General features: G+C 38.6%; 1 protein-coding gene across 4 annotated transcripts in view; it reads right to left on the bottom strand.

Annotated features, from left to right (window-relative positions):
- NELL2 (neural EGFL like 2) overlaps positions 1-18,970 on the bottom strand; it is a 408,634-nt gene that overhangs the window by 142,507 nt on the left and 247,157 nt on the right. For all 4 annotated transcript variants that reach the window (XM_058743047.1, XM_058743046.1, XM_058743049.1 and 1 more), the window contains one exon: positions 15,928-16,053. In XM_058743047.1, the coding sequence (XP_058599030.1) occupies positions 15,928-16,053 (126 nt within the window). The remainder of the gene's footprint in view (positions 1-15,927; positions 16,054-18,970) is intronic.

Here is an 18,970-nt window from a genome sequence, read left to right as displayed (position 1 = left end):
AGCAGGGATATCTGCAGCATGGGATTATGTTAACTAGATATCTAGCACAAGGGAAGCATTCACAAGATGATAGCTCTACATTCCTACTCTAAGACCAATGCTGCCCAAATCTAAGACCTACTCATGAATTGAGGAAACTACTTCTGAAAAGACAAATTGCTCTGATTATGTGAATGCTTTAGCCAATCGCCTGTTCGCTCTCATTCTAGCAGAGATAGGATATCAACTTTAATTAACTGATTAAAGAAACATTTATGAAATTCACCAAGTTTTATTCTCTGTGGGTGGGGATGAAAAAGACACAAAGCCTGTCTTCAAATAACATGTAATTTAATGAGAGAAGACAAATGTGTAAACTACAAAACCACAAAACCAAACAGATTTAATTAAGAACTATAGAAATGTAGATGAAGAAATCTACTGAAAATGTCATACTGTGAAAAGGAAGGTAAATACTAAATCCACTTGAGCTTCATGATATTAACTGATAAATAACCCACATTTCCTAATGAGAAGACTCAAAGATACTTCATACAGATGAGACCATGTTTACTAAAGCATAGAAGGTAAGTAGCATTTCAAATGTGAAGAAAAAGGTAAAAAATAAAATTAAAAAGCTGTTTGGGTTGTAAAAGCCACATCAACGAAGACATTCTCAGCGAATGGTATAGTAAAACCTGCCATAATGGAATAAGAGGAGTTTAAAAATTTAATTGGGTAAAATAAAGATTATGAGGTTACTGAAAAACATTATTTTTGTTGGTTGTCCAGTTACCGTGTGACACAGTGTGGTTGGGCAGGGGGCAGGTGCTGCTGCCCCTGGTTTCAGGCAGTACAGCTGCTCAGTTTTCCTGGCTGAGACTAGAAGGGAGCAGAAGAGTCTGCTGCATAGGTCACTATGTTTGGAGGTTACCCCATTGTGTGGGAGAGGTGGGCAGAAGCAGACAGGGAGGTTATCGGGCTGGATTCTGAGATGGACACGTGTTGGGATATTGAAGTCTTCCACTAGATGGTTTCAGGGCACATTCTCTGTTGAATCCTTGCAAAGTTAAATATGCTTTGAATTGAACTAAAATCCCAGACGATCATTAGTCAGTTACCTCCTACTTCCTTTCTTCTCCCACCACCGCCCCTACAAAGTTGAGACCTTTAGTTCACCCAGTTTGAGAATGGGGGCTGGAGCCAATTATATCAGCATTTGTATTACAGTGTGGTACCCTATCAAGTTGTAGCTTATCAGGCCCCACTATAATAGTTCTGCAAAGTAGAAGCAGCCTGTGTTGTGTAGAAGGGTGTAGTTGGACATGAAGCTAGAAAGACAGACTGCTTTTTTAACTGTATGAATGTTATTCTGTGGGCAATGAGAAGTCACTGAAGTTTCTAGAGAGGGAGATGACTACATTGAATAGGAAGATCAAGCTGTTGATAAAGTTCAGGTCATAATGAGGCAAAAAATTGCACACAGTGGATTGTCAGTAGAATATCTAAAATGTCCAGGTAAAAAAACAATGAAGGTCTGAACTTAGATAGTGAGAGTGGACTAGTTATAATGCCAACTTATATTTTTATAATGCTTTGAAAGGTATTCATCATTCTATCATGTATAGTCTTACCATAGAATCCCACACCAACCAAGCAGATTAAGGAGTAACGACAATGTAGTTTCTTTCCTTCTCTCTTCATCTCTCATAACTTCTCTCCCGCCCCTCCCCCCTCCCCCCCACATCCTGCATCTCAACTGCCTATTTTAGAAACAACATCCATTGTGTGAGTCAAGATAGGAAGCAGGGTACCCTACCCCCGCACAATGAAAGCCAAAGGAAGGCAAGACTTGTTCTCCCTCAGCCGAGCTCCCGCCACTTGGCAAATACAAGGTCATGTGACATAAGCTAAAACAACTACATGCTTCTTCCCAGGAATCTTGAACATAGAATGAGTGATGGGAAAGCAAAGAGATTATTAGCATTCATTTTCAGTATTATGTATCCTCATACAGTATCATGCAGTGGTCCCCAGCAGTAGGGGTGACATGTTTTGATCCCCCCATCCTGAGAAAAGTGTTACGCTGTCAAAGATTTCAGAGATGCCTTGGGCTCTGAACATTTTCCAGACTGCTCTTTAAGCTTTATATGTATTCTCTGAGCCCCTTACACATTTCTATCTAGGAAATCCCTTGAAGCTTAAGACAGCCAAATTTTTCCTATTACTTGCAACTAAGAGCCGAGACTACATATAAACAAGTCATATTATCCTCCTGTTTGCTGACAGGAAATTGAGATTCAGAAAGGCTGAGAGTTGCCTGCGATCACAAGGGCAGGTGGTAGGCAGCTGCACAGGGCTCTCAACACAATGCATCAGTTGTTTATCAATGGATTCATCAGATTCTGCGTTGAAATGTGGAAAGCTTTACTGCTAAAGGAGGGGTAAAACCACAAACTGTAATGTGTACAAAGAGAAGCCAAACAAAATTAAAAGCATCGTTAATATCAGCCAAGCTACATACAGCCCCAGGCCCAAGTCCTCCAGCAGAAGACTTGCAAACCCTAACATGTCCCTTTTTACTGATTAACTCACAGTGAAATCCACAAACCAAATATACATGTTGTATTCCCCTTGACAATTACATTCTATGTAATATCCTGTCACCTCTTTACAAGACATAGACTACTACCCCCTTCTGAGAGATACAACATCAAAGAATAGAGAAGCCATTAGAAAACAAAACAACATCCAGGGGTACCTGCGTGGCTCAGTTGATTGAGCATCCAACCCTTGATTTTGGCTCAGCTCATGATCTCACGGTTTGCGGGATTGAGCCCCACATCAAGCTCTGTACCTACAGCCTGGAGCCTGTCTCCCTCTCTCTCTGCCCCTCTTCTGTGTGTACATATGTACTCTTTTTCTCAAAACAAACAAAAAACTTTTAAAAAAGGAAAACAAAACAACATCCAGTTTTCAGTATTCAACATTTTTACTTCCACATACCTTTTTTAGTTTATCAACAAATTATATATGTTTTTGGTCTAAATATTTGTTCTGCTATAAACTTTACAATAAACTAAAATTTTAGAGGAGTTTTTAAAATCTGGCCAAGTATCTGACACTACGCCATAATGGCATAAAAGTTCTCCTTGTGGCATTACTCTTTAAATTTACTATAACTTAATTTCACAAGGAAAACCAATACAGATGAGTTCCAAATTTATTGAAGTGTCTGATGGTTCTTCTGGGGTTTATATCAATGTTACTCACAGATTTAGTAGGGTCATGACTCATAAAGAAGCCAAACCTTTGACATTATTTCCATATTAAAATACCCATGGCTTAAGATGACCATATTTATGTTCACTTTAATACTATCAATCATAGGTTGCAAACTAAAAATACTCTAATTCATGAGTCCGACAGACAAAGTAAATGGATGAGGCAGACTGGCTGTAAGAATTCTGGTATTCAAACATTAGTTTTCTTCCTGGAACTGCTGAGTCTCAGTGATTAGAAGACAAGTAGTGTGGTAAACTAGACAGACCTTAAGGGCTGCTACTATTCAGCTGCAGTGATACAGATCCAGAATTAATGGGGAACAATCTGGAAATCTGGCTGGAAATCCAGGTTTTCATAATGAAATCTCTTGACTGCTTAAATGTAGAACAATTAAAAAGTCCCAAAAGCCAATTATATTGTCCCTGAAAGCTAATGGTGGCCCATAGGTCACTAATCTGTGACTCAGATATAGTCTTGCTGGCATGGAACCTTCCCAAATTTAAAGGTCATTCTCAACAACCCTACATTCTATCCAGAGGGTCTATGGCAGCAGCAATCCTCTGAAAACCATGTAAGTCTACAAATGAATTTTTAAAATAGTGTTTTGAAAATTATTGTCTGCCAACCTCCTTCACATCATTAAGTTCAGAATCTTGCAAAAAGGAGGCAGATGAGAAATATACTATATCATCATTTAATTTACTATGTTTGGGGTAAATGTATAGTCTATTTCTGAATAATTTTGTGTGTTTATGTGTGTGTGTTTGTTAGACGCAGACTAGGAAAATGTTTTTAAAATAATGAGCATCTTTTACCTTTTTTCTAAGTTTATTTATTTTGAGAGAGAAAGAGAAAGAGAGCAACCATGGGAGGGACAGAGAGAGAGCAAGAGAGAGAATTCCAAGCAGGCTCCACACTGTCAGTGTAGAGCCCAACGTGCGGCTCAATCCCACAAACTGTGAGATCATGACCTGAACCAAAATCAAGAGTCGGACGCTTCACCGACTGAGTCACCCAGGCTCCCCTGAGCATCCTTTACTTTTACGCCAAAAACAAATATGAAAAAAGTGACCCAATCATTAAAGTGAGGAATGTGGGCATAAATATGAACGAGGTCCCCCCTTCTTAACAGACTTCATTTCCTCGCAAACACCAGACTTACTCTAGGATTATTAGAATTGAATTATTGCTCCTCAACAACTGGGAAAGAGAAGGGAACTGGGAATCATTTTTAAATATAGTTTTGGAACATTCAACAGAGTTAGCTAATAATAATCATAATGCATTAGTTTTCTTTGGTTCTCATAACAAATTACTCTAAACTCAGTGGCTTGAAACAACATAAATTCATTACACCTCTGTAGGCCAGAGGTCTGCCATTGGTCTATAAGGCTAAAGTCAAGATGTCTACAGGGCTGCATGCCTTTCTGGAGGCTCTGTTTTCCTGGTTTTCCAGCCTCTAGAGCCTGTTTCTCTAGAGGCTGTCCCCAACCATGATCCCCCTCCATCTTCAAAGCCAGGAATGTTGTAGCTCTCTGACCATTCTTCCATAGTCACATCTTCCTCTGACAATAGTCAGGAAAGTTCTTTTGTAAGGACTCATGTGATTAGATTGAACCCACTGTATAATACAGGGCAATCCCCTCATTTCAAGGTCTTTAACCTTAATTAGGTCTGCAAAGCCCCTTTTGCCATGTGAAGTAACATATTTACAGGTTCTAGGGATTAGGATGAGGACATCTTCGGAGGCCATCATTCTGCTCACCACAAATAAGAACATAACTACCACTTATAACTGCTTACTCCCTTCCAGCTGTCATGTTGATTAATTTGCATACTTCATCTCATTGAATTCCAAAAACAACAGACAAGGTATGTAGTATCATCCCACTTTAAGGATGAAGAAACTGTGGTGAAGAAGGTTAGACAAGTTGTTCAGGATCACAGCTGGTAGGCAGCAGAACAAAGACTCAAATCTATGAAGCCTGAATGAGCTAGCATCTTTAAGCTCAACTGCAACAAAATGTTCATGGAGAAGAGGAGGCTAAAGAGATGATGATTTGACTTGTATCAACTAAAGGGCGAGGCCCTGTGGACCTCTTAGCCACTTCCTGTCTTGTTTTTGTTGTTGCATTTCACAACATCTAATGGACATGTGTATGCAAATCTATTTTATAAAAACGCTTCAGGTAGCAACCTAATGGTTATGATTTTGTTCTAGAAAAATTCTAAAATCAGTTATTAGACCACACTGAAAATGTACTTTCATGGAGTTCCAGAAACACCAACAAAGCATTCTGCCTTCTTTGAAATAAAATACCATATCACCTTGATTCTAGGTCTGCACTGATTGTCAGATTGACTTAATAAGCAACTTTGGGGCAAACAAGGAAAAATAGCATAAAAGAAAAAAGAAAGCACTGACTCTTCAACATACATCTCAATTAGAATGTGTACAGACTGCGTGAAATATTTCAGAAACTGTAAAACATGTCTTAGAATTTTCTACAGGATTTTCTGGCTTTATCTCTTACAATTCCATTCACACTGAACTTGCTATTATACAACAACCTATACTTTTGTGCCTACTCCTCTTTGTCCTGAAGTGTTGTCTCTCATTTCTTCCTCTCCTGAAATGTCTGTTCATCCTTAAAAAAACCTCAATTTAAATGTCACATGGTGATGTCTGCCTGTATCCAGGCTTAAGCCAGATTATTCCCTGCCTCTTCTGGGCTCCCCCAGCTCTCTGCACATTTCTTTGTTACAGAGTGTATCACAATGTACTGTAAGGATTTATTTTTACTATCTCCAATCTATCAGATTGGACAATAACCTAACCATGCACCCATATCAAAGTTTGGGTATAAAGAAAACTGAAAGGAATGTGTAACATCTCATTAGTTTTTCACAATACCTTACACACAAGTTGTTACACAACACATTTTTAGTCCTCTCTCTATACCCTTATTCTCAACCTGGTGCTCTTATCAGTCTTCGGCTAAAGTGGGTTAGTCAACTATAATATTCAATGTCTGTACCAGGAAGCCTTTAGGATGGCCTCCAGTCATCTCTACCTCCTGATATTCGTGCCTTTCTGCCATCCCTTCCCTTTAGTATGGGCTGTACCTAGTGATTTGCTTATAACCAATTTACAACAGCAAAAATAATAGGAGGTCACTTACTGGCTTTGGTGAAGCACATTGCTATGTTGGAAAGGCTTATGTGGTAAGGAGCTGAGGGCTCCTTGACCTAAAGTCAACAGCCAGTAAGGAATTGATTCTTCCAATCACACAGGTGATCTTGGAAAAAAATCCTTCCCCAGCCCCGATGGACACCTGGATGCCAGCCTTATGAGAGGCCCTAAAGTGGAGGACCATAATAGCAGAGGAGATATTCCATGTCCAGATTCCCGACCCACAGACAGCGTGAGACAATAAATGTGTATTATTTTAAGCTGCCAAATTTTGGGGTTATTTGTTATGCAGCAGTCGAAAACTAGTACAATGTTTTTCCCTTTGATAAAAGAACTTCGAGAAAAAGTTATCTGTGTATATGGTATCAGAAGTTTTATGAAGAAAATACCAATACTAAAATATGTGGCCACAGACCATGAAAGTACTGTCCAACCACTCAGTGTGGCTCTGTCTCACTCTAGCAGAAGCACACAGAGAGACAAGGCTTTGGCTTTGAGAGAAGAAACTCCCCCGTTAGAGCCCAAGGCATGACCGAGTATGACAGTGCAGAAGCCTCCTGGCCCAGGGAGTAAAGGAGAGCTTCAAAACAGAGCAAGGCCATCAGGAGATTACACACCCAGTACAACATTATATTGGCAACAGAACCAGAAGGTGAACTCTCTTTCATGGAGCACTCAAACAGTGAGGAGGCAGAAGGAAAGTTGAATTTTCATACCAGGTAACATGTCAAAGCCAACAATCAAAGAAGGAAATGAAAGGCATCCGAGAATACTGTCCCTCACAGGTGCCTGTTGCTAAGACACTGCTATCATTACACTCCTGGCATATATAATCTTTTTATTCCCCTATGTGAGTTTTTGACTCTGTGCTTTTCATATAGAAATCTCAAAATAAAACTCAAATAATACATCTATTTGGGACCGAGGTGAATTAGGGTTTACCGACTAACCGAGGGAAAGCAGGTGAGGCTGGCTAATGAAGCAGCTCCCATCATCTCAGCGCTTCGGTGAGCTTGCACAGAGGGAAGCTCGTGTAGATGCATACCACTGAATGCTCTGATGATGAAACCATAGCCAGGCTAGAGGTCATACATGGACACGATGGCTGCACTGAGATGCCGCATAAAGACTCTGACAAGCTTGGAAACTGCTACATTGGAGCTGGTATGCTACCCCCACTCACTGACAGATTCAGATAGCACAGACTCCTTTCCAAGCTTTTCATCTTTAAAAAGGCAATTCAGCTCCCTGAGCCTTTGAGCCTGTTCCATTTTGAGCTGACTGCTAATTGTATGCATGCACATATGTGTTTCAGAAAAGAGATAAGCACATTGCCTTGGCCTCCTCACTAAACTGAACAGACATGATTCACTTCTGTTCTCTGCAAGTTTTCTAAACGTGGCCTGAAGTTTTCCAAACATTAACCCTTCCTGGTAACCACACTGCACATTCTTCTAGAAATGTTTTTGTGATTACATTTGTTTAAACTGCTTTTCACTATTGATTCTTTGAGTCCTAGGGCTTGGTATTTTCATTTGCTTTTGTGATCGTGTTTATATTTTCAAATTTCTCAATAATAATGACACAGTGTAATCATATACAGTGAGCCACATGAAATGCATAAGGTATCTTTTAACATGGGGGGGACATATTTTAAATTCTAAAACCAAAAGCTGTCTGATTTTTCATATTTCATGAAATATACAATTTTATCATATTCTGCAATGTGATTCCAGGAAGAGAAAATTTAGAGTGGTTGTTCATAAAAATACAGAAGTCCTTCCCAACAGTCATGGCAGCTAGTGGCCAGATGGTAGGATTGTCGGATTGCTGATTGTTATTCTTTAGAAAAGAAATCCACATAGAGGCAGCCGAGCTCATAAAATCTGCTGTGCTTGAGACTGAGCAGACTCACTAATTATTTAGGGCTCGTATTCCCTACTCTGGGCAGATTAGTGTCCTCATAGGGCCCTGGATGCACCCATGCAGCCCCAGAGCACCCCAATCTAATTGTCACTCACAGGAACAATGGAAAGTCCCTCTCCTGGGAAGTACAACAGATCAACCTGCTGAAGGAGTGTTCCAACTTCCAGAGAAAGTGCCATTCAGTTACATCAAGGCTTCTCTTTCTTTTTGTAAGTCCCTATTCACCGTTACATAATAAGTAGAGTTGAACAAACAGGAAAACTGAATGCACTGCTCCGGCAAAACTATGTATTTTATGAAAAATAATAATTCAGTTGAAAAGTAACCAGAGAAAAGTGTCCAGTTGAAAAGGTCCCAGGGAAATGAGACATTTCCTCAAGAGGATGGCTTGTCTAATCATAATTGTAAAAACAACAATGATGGTAGCTAACATTTATTACAAGTTTATTGTGTGCTAGGCATTTTACAAAAGATAAAGAGCCAAGGCGTTTTACAACAGAAATAACCTTGTTTGTTTAGAATTTCTTTTGTGAATGCTGATATGCGTATTTTTACTTCCTGTTCTTTATCATTGTTCTCTCCGATTTGTGCTTCTCTGATTCCCCATCCTCTCTGCTGCCATTGTCCACACTATCTTATTCCTTTACTATTTATATATCAGTAATTATTGTAATACACACAGAGAGAATCATGTCTTGTTCTGTACTTTTGATTTTGATAAATCCATCAAGCGCTATTTTTAAATAGCTGATAATGAAGTTATTGTCCATCCATACAATAAATTACCAGCTTTAGTTTAAGTTCTTTTTGGAGGAATGCAGAAAAAAAATAATAATGTTATTGATGTCTTTCCAATATCAACTCTTTAAAAATTTAAGGCAAAGTACCTTTTCTAGCATTGCTTGCTAGGAAACTTTAAAGAAACACACACACGTGCACATGCACAGGACAGCTATTTGAGGAGGGGGCATACATGAGTTACAATGGAATTAAAATCTTTGCTCCAGCTGAACAGTAGTAAATCCTTCTCTGTAACCTTATGTGCATGACAATAGTATCCAAGACTCTTTAAAATGTTAGGACACCAACAGTAAAAAAGACAAATGAAGAAAACTTAATATCATCATAAAATTCATGACTCTTTCTCCATAATCACCCAACTACACAAGCCTGACAAACAAGATGGTAGTAATGATTTAAAAAAAAAAAAAATCAGTATTGACCATGTTAGAGAAAAAGAAGTAACTGCCACAATAAGATCATAAAACGTAAGCACTGGAAGTATTTAATGCTATAAAGGTTAAGGACTTTCAGAAGTAAATCCTTTGGGGAATACCAGAAGAGGTTCTTTGTGTAACAACAAAAATGAAGTGTCTAGTAAAACCCCTTGTGCTTGGACACTTTCTGGATGTGCTGTGATATGCGATATGGACCAAAGCCAGTATTAGAAGATCCTGGAGTAAAAGAAGCAGCCAGGGTCAGAAGAAACCATATGGAGGATGCATCAGGAGAGTGTAATTTGAGGGGCCCTAAGAAATCCCTTCAGTCCCCTCTGCTGAGGCCTGCACTTTTATCATTGGAGAATCATTCTCCTAGGTTCATCTAAGGAGAGGTTTCTGATAAGAGAAAGAGGTTGGAATGGGGGTCAGGGGTCCTTACTGAGAAGGCCAAAGGCCAATAAAAGGCCATGGGACACCATAAAAAGTGAGAGAAGGAATACAGGAATACAGGGCCTGAAGGAAACTTGAAGAGGAAAAGGAAAAGTTTAAAAAAACAAGTATACAAGGGCACCTGAGTTGTTCAGTTGGTTAAGTGACTTTAAAGCAAAAATTTTTTAATGTTTATTTATTATTGACAGACAGGGAGACACAGAACGTGAGCAGGGGAGGGGCAGAAAGAGGGGGAGACACAGAATCCGAAGCAGGCCCCAGGCTCTCAGCTGTCAGCACAGAGGCCAACGCGGGGCTCGAATTCACAGACTGTGAGATCATGACCTGAGCTGAAGTCGGACACTTAGCTGACTGACCCACCCAGGCACCGTGAAGTCACTCTTGATATCAGCTCAGGCCATGATCTCCCAGTTCATGAGATTGAGTCCCGAGTCAGGCTCTGCACTGGCAGCACAGAGTCTGTGCCTGCTTGGGATTCTCTCTCTCCCTCTCTCTCTGCCTCTCTCCTCTGCTTGCTCTCTCTCAAAATAAACAAACATCTAAAAAAAATAAAAATAAGTAAAATTAAAAAAAATTTATTTTTTTTCAATGTTTATTTATTTTTGAGACACAGAGAGAGACAGAGCATGAGCAGGGGAGGGGCAGAGAGAGAGACACAGAATCCAAATCAAGCTCCAGGCTCTGAGCAGTCAGCACAGAGCCTGATGCGGGCTCGAACTCATGAATGGTGATATCATGACCTGAGCCAAAGCCGGACACTTAACCAACTGAGCCACCCAGGTGCCCCTAAAATAAAAGTTTTTTTAAGTGTACATTTTACAATTTCAATTGGGTGACCCTAAAGCAGGATTTCTCACCCTTGTCACTATTTGGGTCATATAATTCTTTGTTATGGGAGCTGTCTTGTAGTAGATAAAGATTAATGACCCAGTTGGAAAATAACCAGAGAAAAGCTCCCAGCTGAAAGGATTCTAGGAAAATAAGACATTTCCTCAAGAGGATAGCTAGCCTAATAATAATATTACAGTATGTTTAGCAGTATCCCTGACCTCTATCCACTAGACACTAGTAGCAACCCCCTTCCCCACAGCTGTGATAACCAAAATGTCTCCAGACATTGTTAAACGACCTCTGGCAGGTAGGAGGGCAAAACTGCCCTCATTGGATATCCACTGCCCTAAAGGATCATTTTCTCTCTAAGATGGCAAAACTTTTCATTAGTTTCTACCTTTCCCAATTTCCTGTTCCCACTCTAAAGCATTGCATAACAGTGGGAGGATTACAAGCTCCTCAACACAAAAAAAGAATCAGAATTCCATTTTTTAATTGCAATTATCAGAGCAGAGAGATGCAGCAGGAAGCTGTGAAATGAATGCCTTCTCAGAATGTTTGTCTTTTGATAATTCGACAGTTCTTGGATCCCATCTTTGTTCCCAGAGATATTTTACTCTTTGCCCATTACACAAGACCAGTTCCAGGAAGGGATGTCCAGTAAAACTCAAAAAGATTTGCCCAATTCAACTAATGCTTATAAGAATGAACCAAGAAAGCCATTAGTCCACATCAGTAATGAAGAAACTTTGTTATGCATAAAAATTAAGTTATTTTTGCAATCAGAGATACTGGCAAGTGGGCTTCTAACATCTTGGCTCAGGTGAATCAAACCCTTTTCCGTCCCTTGTCTCCCCTTCCCTTTGTCTTTTCTCTCCATCCCTCCCTCCCTTCCTTCTCCCTCCCCTCCTTCCCTCTTTCTTTCCTTCTTTTTCATTTTCCTTCTTTCCTTGTAGGTATTCCCATTCTTTCCTCTATGAGAATAGGAAAAGATGTGAGAAGGAAAGAGATTAGGAAGCATTAATCAGAAAAATAAGTAAATAGCACCCTCTCTGGAAGGACAAATATATTAAAGACTTTAGAAGAGCTTATACTGCTACAGTATTTCTGCAACTGAATGATTAGCACAACTGTATAATAGAGTCAGAGGCCCAGAAAATGCTGATTTATATTTCTTCTACTGACTTCTGGTTCAGAATTATTATTATAAGATGTGTAGGGGACAATTTCCTCTTGGAATCAAAGCTAATGAACTGAAATAATCTATAAGAAAGGCAGTTTAAATACTGAATATTATAAACTAAATAATGTAGGGGCGCCTGGGTGGCTCAGTTAGTTAAGCATCGGACTTTGGCTCAAGTCATGATCTCACAGTTCATGAGTTTGAGCCTCACATCGGGCTCTGTGTTGACAGCCCAGAACCTGGAGACTGCTTCAGATTCTGTGTCCCCTCTCTCTCTGCCCCTTCTCTGTTCATGCTGTCTGTCCATCTCTCTCTCTCTCTCTCAAAAATAAATAAACATTAAAAAAAATTTTAATAAAAAATAAAAAATAAACTAGTAATGTATTTCTACATAAAATATGAATCTTTCCCGTTATTTATTTTTTATATGGCTGCAAATTTAACAAATGGTGAATAATATGAGAACTAATAAGGAGGCTTATCTTCTGGCCCCCCTTTTGCCTCTCACTAACTGTATGACCATGGGTAAGGCAATTAATCTCTTTGAGCTTCAGTTTTCCCACATGTGAAAGTTAAGAGATTGGACTAGATTACCTTTAAGAATTTTCCGTCTCCCAAATTTAGTTTTATTTTATGTATTTTTTAATGTTTTATTTATTTTTGAGAGAGAGAGAGAGAGAGAGAGAGAGAGAGAGAGAGAGAGAGAGAGAGGATGAGTGGGGGAGGGGCAGAGAGAGAGGAGGACCGAGGATCCAAAGCTGACAGCAGTGAGCCTGATGTGGGACTCAAACTCACAAACTGTGAGATTATGACCCAAGTCAAAGTTGGATACTCAGCTGACTGAGCCATCCAGGTGCCCCCCTCTCCCAAATTTTATGATTATGGGGAAGATATAACTCAAATTATCTGAAACTGAAAGAAAAAAATAAACTATGTAATTCTACCAACTATGTAAGGTAATTCCTCTGTAGCATACATAATTTCCATGTGAGAGTGACAGGGTTATAAAAGCAAAAAAGGCTTCTTTTATTGATCAAAGCTCCTGGCTATAAAGTAACATGTATCACTCTTGGATTCTTCTTTAAATTAGAATGATTAATTTTCAGATGGGGAAGCAACTCTGAGAGTCTGCTGGGTTCAGTGATGAGAATGTCAGTTATCTTATGGCGGGGGGAGGGGAGCTCTGCAACAGGGAGGAGGGGCAAGCATACAGAAGCAAAACAAATTCAGAACTCCAGGAGCTCAGTCACAAATGTCAGAGAATGGCTTTGTGATGGTGTCTTGACATTTATTCTGGAAGGCTTGCATTTATACTGCAAGTATGTGGATGTCTGTATCTAAATTCATGGAAAATAAATCCCAATCTTCAACAGAACAAAGTCATATTCTGGTCTTACAGGAGCTCTTGAAAAGGTACAGCCTAGATACCTTCAGTTGCAAGGCAAACCTCCAGCAGAGGAGTCATTTCCTCGAGCCTTTTGTATAGCTGCTAAAGTTCAAGTGTGGAGGGACAGATTCAAAGAGGGAGAATTTAAACATTCATTTCCTTTACAGGAACCCTGACTATGTGCTGACCCTGCATGGTCTAATATAAAAAGTTTTGCCAAAGATCGCCTGACTTTGGACTATAAAATAAAATCCACTCATGATCCCTAGGAAATCCAACTTTTATGTACGGATGTAAATTCTCAAATTTGTAGGCCTGCCCATAATACATAGAAAATTTAAGGGCAAGAAATCTTTCTTTAAGTGAAAGCATAGAAACACTGGTGCTAGCTGGAAATGCTAATGAATCATTAAGGAAATACATTCCATCACCTGCCAGATCTTGAAATTCTTGGCTCTGGTTCTTTAGGCACAAAAATCATGGCCTGAACAGCTTTTCTTAAAATGATCTTGGCCTTCATTGGCATTCCTACAATGGGATACTTTATTTATATCGTTAGATACTTTGGAATCTTAATGGAAAATTCTCCCTAAGTAGTCAAAAACAAATAGTAATTTGTGGGATTTTATTTGGAAGGAAAATACACTAGGAGAGGTAAAGCCAGAGCAAGAGATTCTCTGTAAGGCAAGACAGCTCAACGATTCCTTGGATTTACAGCCAACAGACAGGCTTGGAATGGAAACGAAGCTCTTGAAAATACTCTGCCCTGAAGAAACACTCCTCATTCAACAGGAGGCCAAATTATGTGTCATGTATTCTTACTTACAGTCTTGAACACTTTTTAAGAATGTAAGAAAAACAAAAGAATCACTAGGAAGTATAAAAACGTACAAAGCTTTTAAGTCTTTCATGCCACGAATCAGCAGACTCCTTGAAAACTGCTAGCTCTCCATTTTTTTTTTTAATGAGCACATCTTGAAATACTCTGAGATGCAGTAGTTTCACTAAGACTTTTGTTGTTGTTGTTAACAATTACATTGGAACTCAGACTTACTAATATTACCAACAATACAGCAAACTGTGTATTTTATTCTCCATATATTTATTGAGATTTGTTATTTATATTTTTTATGTTGACAAAGATCTCCGTAGTACTTCAAGAAACTCTGCCACTCAGTGTGATTAAATTTTGTCTAATGAAAATGTGCAGAATTAGTCCCACAATGTGGAAATATTTAGAATAAGCTGACAAAAAAGCAAGAATTTGCAAATCAATCAGCAACTCTATATGAATTCTACCTTCAAAATATCTTTGGTTATTCTCTATAGACTGGGAGGCCACTTCTCATTGTTCTTTACATGCAATATTTTGTTTTTACATAAATATTATATTTGAATTTAGTGGAAAGACCTCTATCTTGATAAACAAGATATCAAATAGTACACACTATGGTCACTATAATGAAAACTTAGAAGAGTGTACAATAACACAGAGGCATAAGATGACACTTTTATTATAGATTCATAGTTTTACTAGTGTGTTATGCGGTCTCTTTCCCTGGAAACCTTGAAGTATTATTTGTACATCCATTAGACAAAAACGATAAAGTTGGAGATGGAGTAGAAAGTGACAGGTACAATAAAAAGTTACAAGATTAATATTTTAAGTACTCTGCAACGTTATGATTCCACACATTTTTTCTAAAATTTATTTAAGATTCTTCTATTTAAAAAAAAAGAAATCCAAAGAAATATCTGTTTCACACCCACAATTCCTCAAACCCCATAGTCTTCAAGCTACTCTTCTAGCACCATTTTCTTTCATATTCTACAGGTAGGAACTCCTAGAATATGAAGTGAATAGGCTGTTTTGTCCCAGGACCAACTTTAGACATGACTACACTCAAGATATCCATGAACAGGACTCTGGATGGTACTGACGGGAGTGATAGTTCATAAAACAAACAGTAAAACTTCTTTGATGTGCTCAGCTGCATTTCCCAGAGACATGAAGGAGCTCGATTCTCTTTAATATTCCCATTTTCTAGCACTGCAAGAATCTATTTCTGAAAACATCGCATTATTTATGTTATCCTTCCTCTATGCAAAAATCTACTGCCATATAAAGGAAATTTTTAAGGGTTGTTTCTCGGATTTGCCATTGGATTCACATAAGTTTTGAGCATAAAACTGTTTACATTTAAAATTAGCATAATGTTAATTTGGTTCTCTAGTGTTTCTTTACTCTCCTAACAGGGAGTATAAAACTTACCCAGGGCAAGCAGGTATTCCTTTCCTTAGAACAGGTTCAAAATTAACTACCAAATCAAGGAGATATGCTTTTCCTTATGACTTGTTTTGTTGTAAGGGAGTATTTATGGCATCCTTTTCCAAAAAATTAGAGTTAAAAGGAACCTTTAAAAGTAAACTTAAGGAATAGGAAGATTTTATTTCACAAACAGCTACTGTTTACCTGTACACGAATAATCATCAATTCTGATGTATCCAGTTTTGCAGATGCACATGAAAGAACCTGGGGTGTTAACACACATTGTATTCTCACGGCAGTAATGGCGCCCTTCAGCACACTCATCAATGTCTGTGAAGAAGAAGTAGGGCAAAGAGGTCAACAGTGGCCAATATTCTAGAGTTGCTCTATAATTTTCTTGGAGAAGGCAATAGTTTCCAATTGAAAAGCATTTTTTAAAAGTATTCAGAACATCTCCTTTAATAAGAAAGCTTGATGTTCAAATGACAGAAACTGTAAACATTTTTTTCCAATAGGTCTTGCTGGAATTTCAAACATGTCTATATATTTCAACTTGCAACATTCTAAATATAGTTAGAAAATTTCAGCGCAATCATCTACCTCTAATAAAATGAATTAGAAAGTACAAGTTTGCTACCTTGGAGTCTCGGAATCTTCAAACGCTGAGTATACCATATATTATTTTTTGATTTACTGGCTATTCTGTGTATTTGGAGAGGCCGTAAGAGGTAAATAAAATATTTACATACACCAGAACTTGAATAACTTAAAGACAAGAAACCAATACCATATAGTTTATTAGAGAGAGAAGTAGAGATATAGCTATCTCAGTGTCTGAATAGAGATGAAATTACAATGTAGAGATCTGATATAAATGAAAAACTGTAAAATAGTAGTAAGATATCATATTGAAGAACTTCCATAGAAATTCACACACCAAGTTTTGAGTGTAAAGACATGGTAAGTCATAACAGGCACTGGGAAGAATGTGAATTTTACAATAAGACTGTCCCCATTTTATAGCACCTCTCTGCATGGAACATAAACTATTTCACAAATATCTTGTCATTATGAAATACTCTTTATGAAGGGCCTTAATGAATTGTTTCAGGCATCCCCAAAGTAGCAATGCTCTCATTTCTACTATTAAGAGAAATGGATCAATTATAGGAGATAGTCTGGTGACTGACTACTCCGTAAGTCATGGTATCCATATAACCCAGTCCTGAGAGTATCAAAAGACGTAACTGATGAAATCTCAGAAAGTTATATTTTAGAGGTAAAGGGATCTTGGCAATCATCTAAGCTAACTGCTTATTCTACAGATGGGAAAATGGAAGCCTAGAAAGACTCAATTTTTCCACTAAACTACTAAATGAAAGTTAACACAATAAATTACAAACTTCTTAGCATAAAAAGCTCTTTCAGTTCTGGCCCTTACTTTTTCAGTTTTATAGATTATGACCCACTCCCTTCTTCCCTCTCAGTGTTCTGGCCACAAAGAACTTCTGATCATTCCTCAAATGGACCATGCTCTCTCTCATCTACCTCCCTCTATACATGCTGTTCTCTCTATTCCTTCTTTGCCTATCACCACCCTTAGTGGATCTTGGCCACCAGTGGATTATTCTTCAAGAATCTGTTTAAACGTCTCTCTGTGAAAACTTCCCTAATAAAGTAAAATTCTCCCTATGCAGTGCTCTCTTGGAACTTGGTGTCTCCATTGCAGATTCATCCATTGTGACTTTATTAAGTTTTATAAGCTTCTTCTCACCACTAAGTCTTATATACTCCTCCAGGGTAGAGATCATCTAGTTGTGTCTCTTAACTCTAGCTGCACATTATATTCATCTGGGATACTTTTTTAAAAACATCGGTTCTTGGGCCAACTCCCAAACCCCCACTCCAAATCTTATTTAACTATCTGTGGTGGAACACAGGCAATGACTTCTTTTTTAAATCTTCCCCATGATGAGTCTAATGCAGGGATCAGCAAAATTTTTCAGTAAAGATCTAGATAGTAAACATTCTAGGCTTTGGGACTTACAGGATCTCTGTTGTAAATTTAAGTCTGTTTTTCTAGCATGAAAGCAACCACAGGCAATGTAAATAAGTGAGCCTGGTGATATTTCAAAAAAAAAATTATTTACAAAAACAGAAGTTGCATCAGATTTGGCTTGCAGGCCATAATCTGATGATCCCTGGTCTAATGTATAAGCAGGGTTAAGAATCACTAAGTATGTAATTCATTTTTGAACTCACAATAGCTTATAGGGTGTTTAGGATATTACAGGGTCAATAAATGCTGCAGAATGAATGAATAAATGCTTCAAGGCTAGCATAAGGAAGATCTAAGAATAGATCTCAGTGGTGCCTGAATGGCTCGGTTGGTTAAGTCTCCAACTCTTGATTTTGGCTCAGGTCCTTATCTCGTGGTTTGTGGGAAAGAACCCCAAACTGAGCTTTGTGCTGACAGCATGGGCCTTGCTTGAGATATTCTCTCTCTCTCAAAATAAATAAATAAATAAACAAACTTTTTTTTTAAAAGAATATATCTCAGATTATCTGACTTCTAGTATAATACTCTTCTCATGATATCATGCTACTTCTAAATGTTTGCACTAGTCTGCAAGGCAAGTATCACATTCAATTACAGCCTAAAAATCAAACTACAGGCACCCTGGGGGAATATGATGAAAACTCATTTGCTTCCAGGTTCTTAAGATAATAGTAGGAATCATATGGGATTACTAATGAGCTCAGCTGGATCAATGGTCTTTAACCCTGCTCCTCTGAGAGAGTGCTGAACTGAAGTGGAAGTTACTGAAAGCCACTGCAGAAGTCCCCTGGGTTTAAGCTTGCGAATGGGAGGGATGGCCACAATGAAGTTCATGTGCACAGCGGTGTAAAGAATTTATCTTTGGGAAGGAAAGAGCCAAGAATAATGAACGCAACTCAGTGACGAGATCTTGGTTATCAAAGGGGAGAATTATTGAGTACACTGTATCATTTCCTCAAGACAAGCCTAGTTTCTAGTGAAAGACCTCATTTCTTGGTAGAGTCAAGGATGTAGCTACAGTGTCTAGTGCAGAACGGAGTCCCAGCTGGAGCAAGCATTAATTACTGAAGACACTGTCCTTCTCTCCAAACAGTATGCTAGAGGAGGAAGCCCACCTCAGTAGGAGTGGCCAACAAACCTGGCAAATCAAACTCAGAAGTACACAAAGCACCCCAAACCCCTCCCAAG

This window comes from Neofelis nebulosa, chromosome 8 (genome assembly GCF_028018385.1).
Source record: "Neofelis nebulosa isolate mNeoNeb1 chromosome 8, mNeoNeb1.pri, whole genome shotgun sequence".
NCBI lineage: Eukaryota > Metazoa > Chordata > Mammalia > Carnivora > Felidae > Neofelis > Neofelis nebulosa.
Note: the sequence above shows the minus strand (reverse complement) of the source record. Positions and strands in the feature narration are given on the sequence as shown.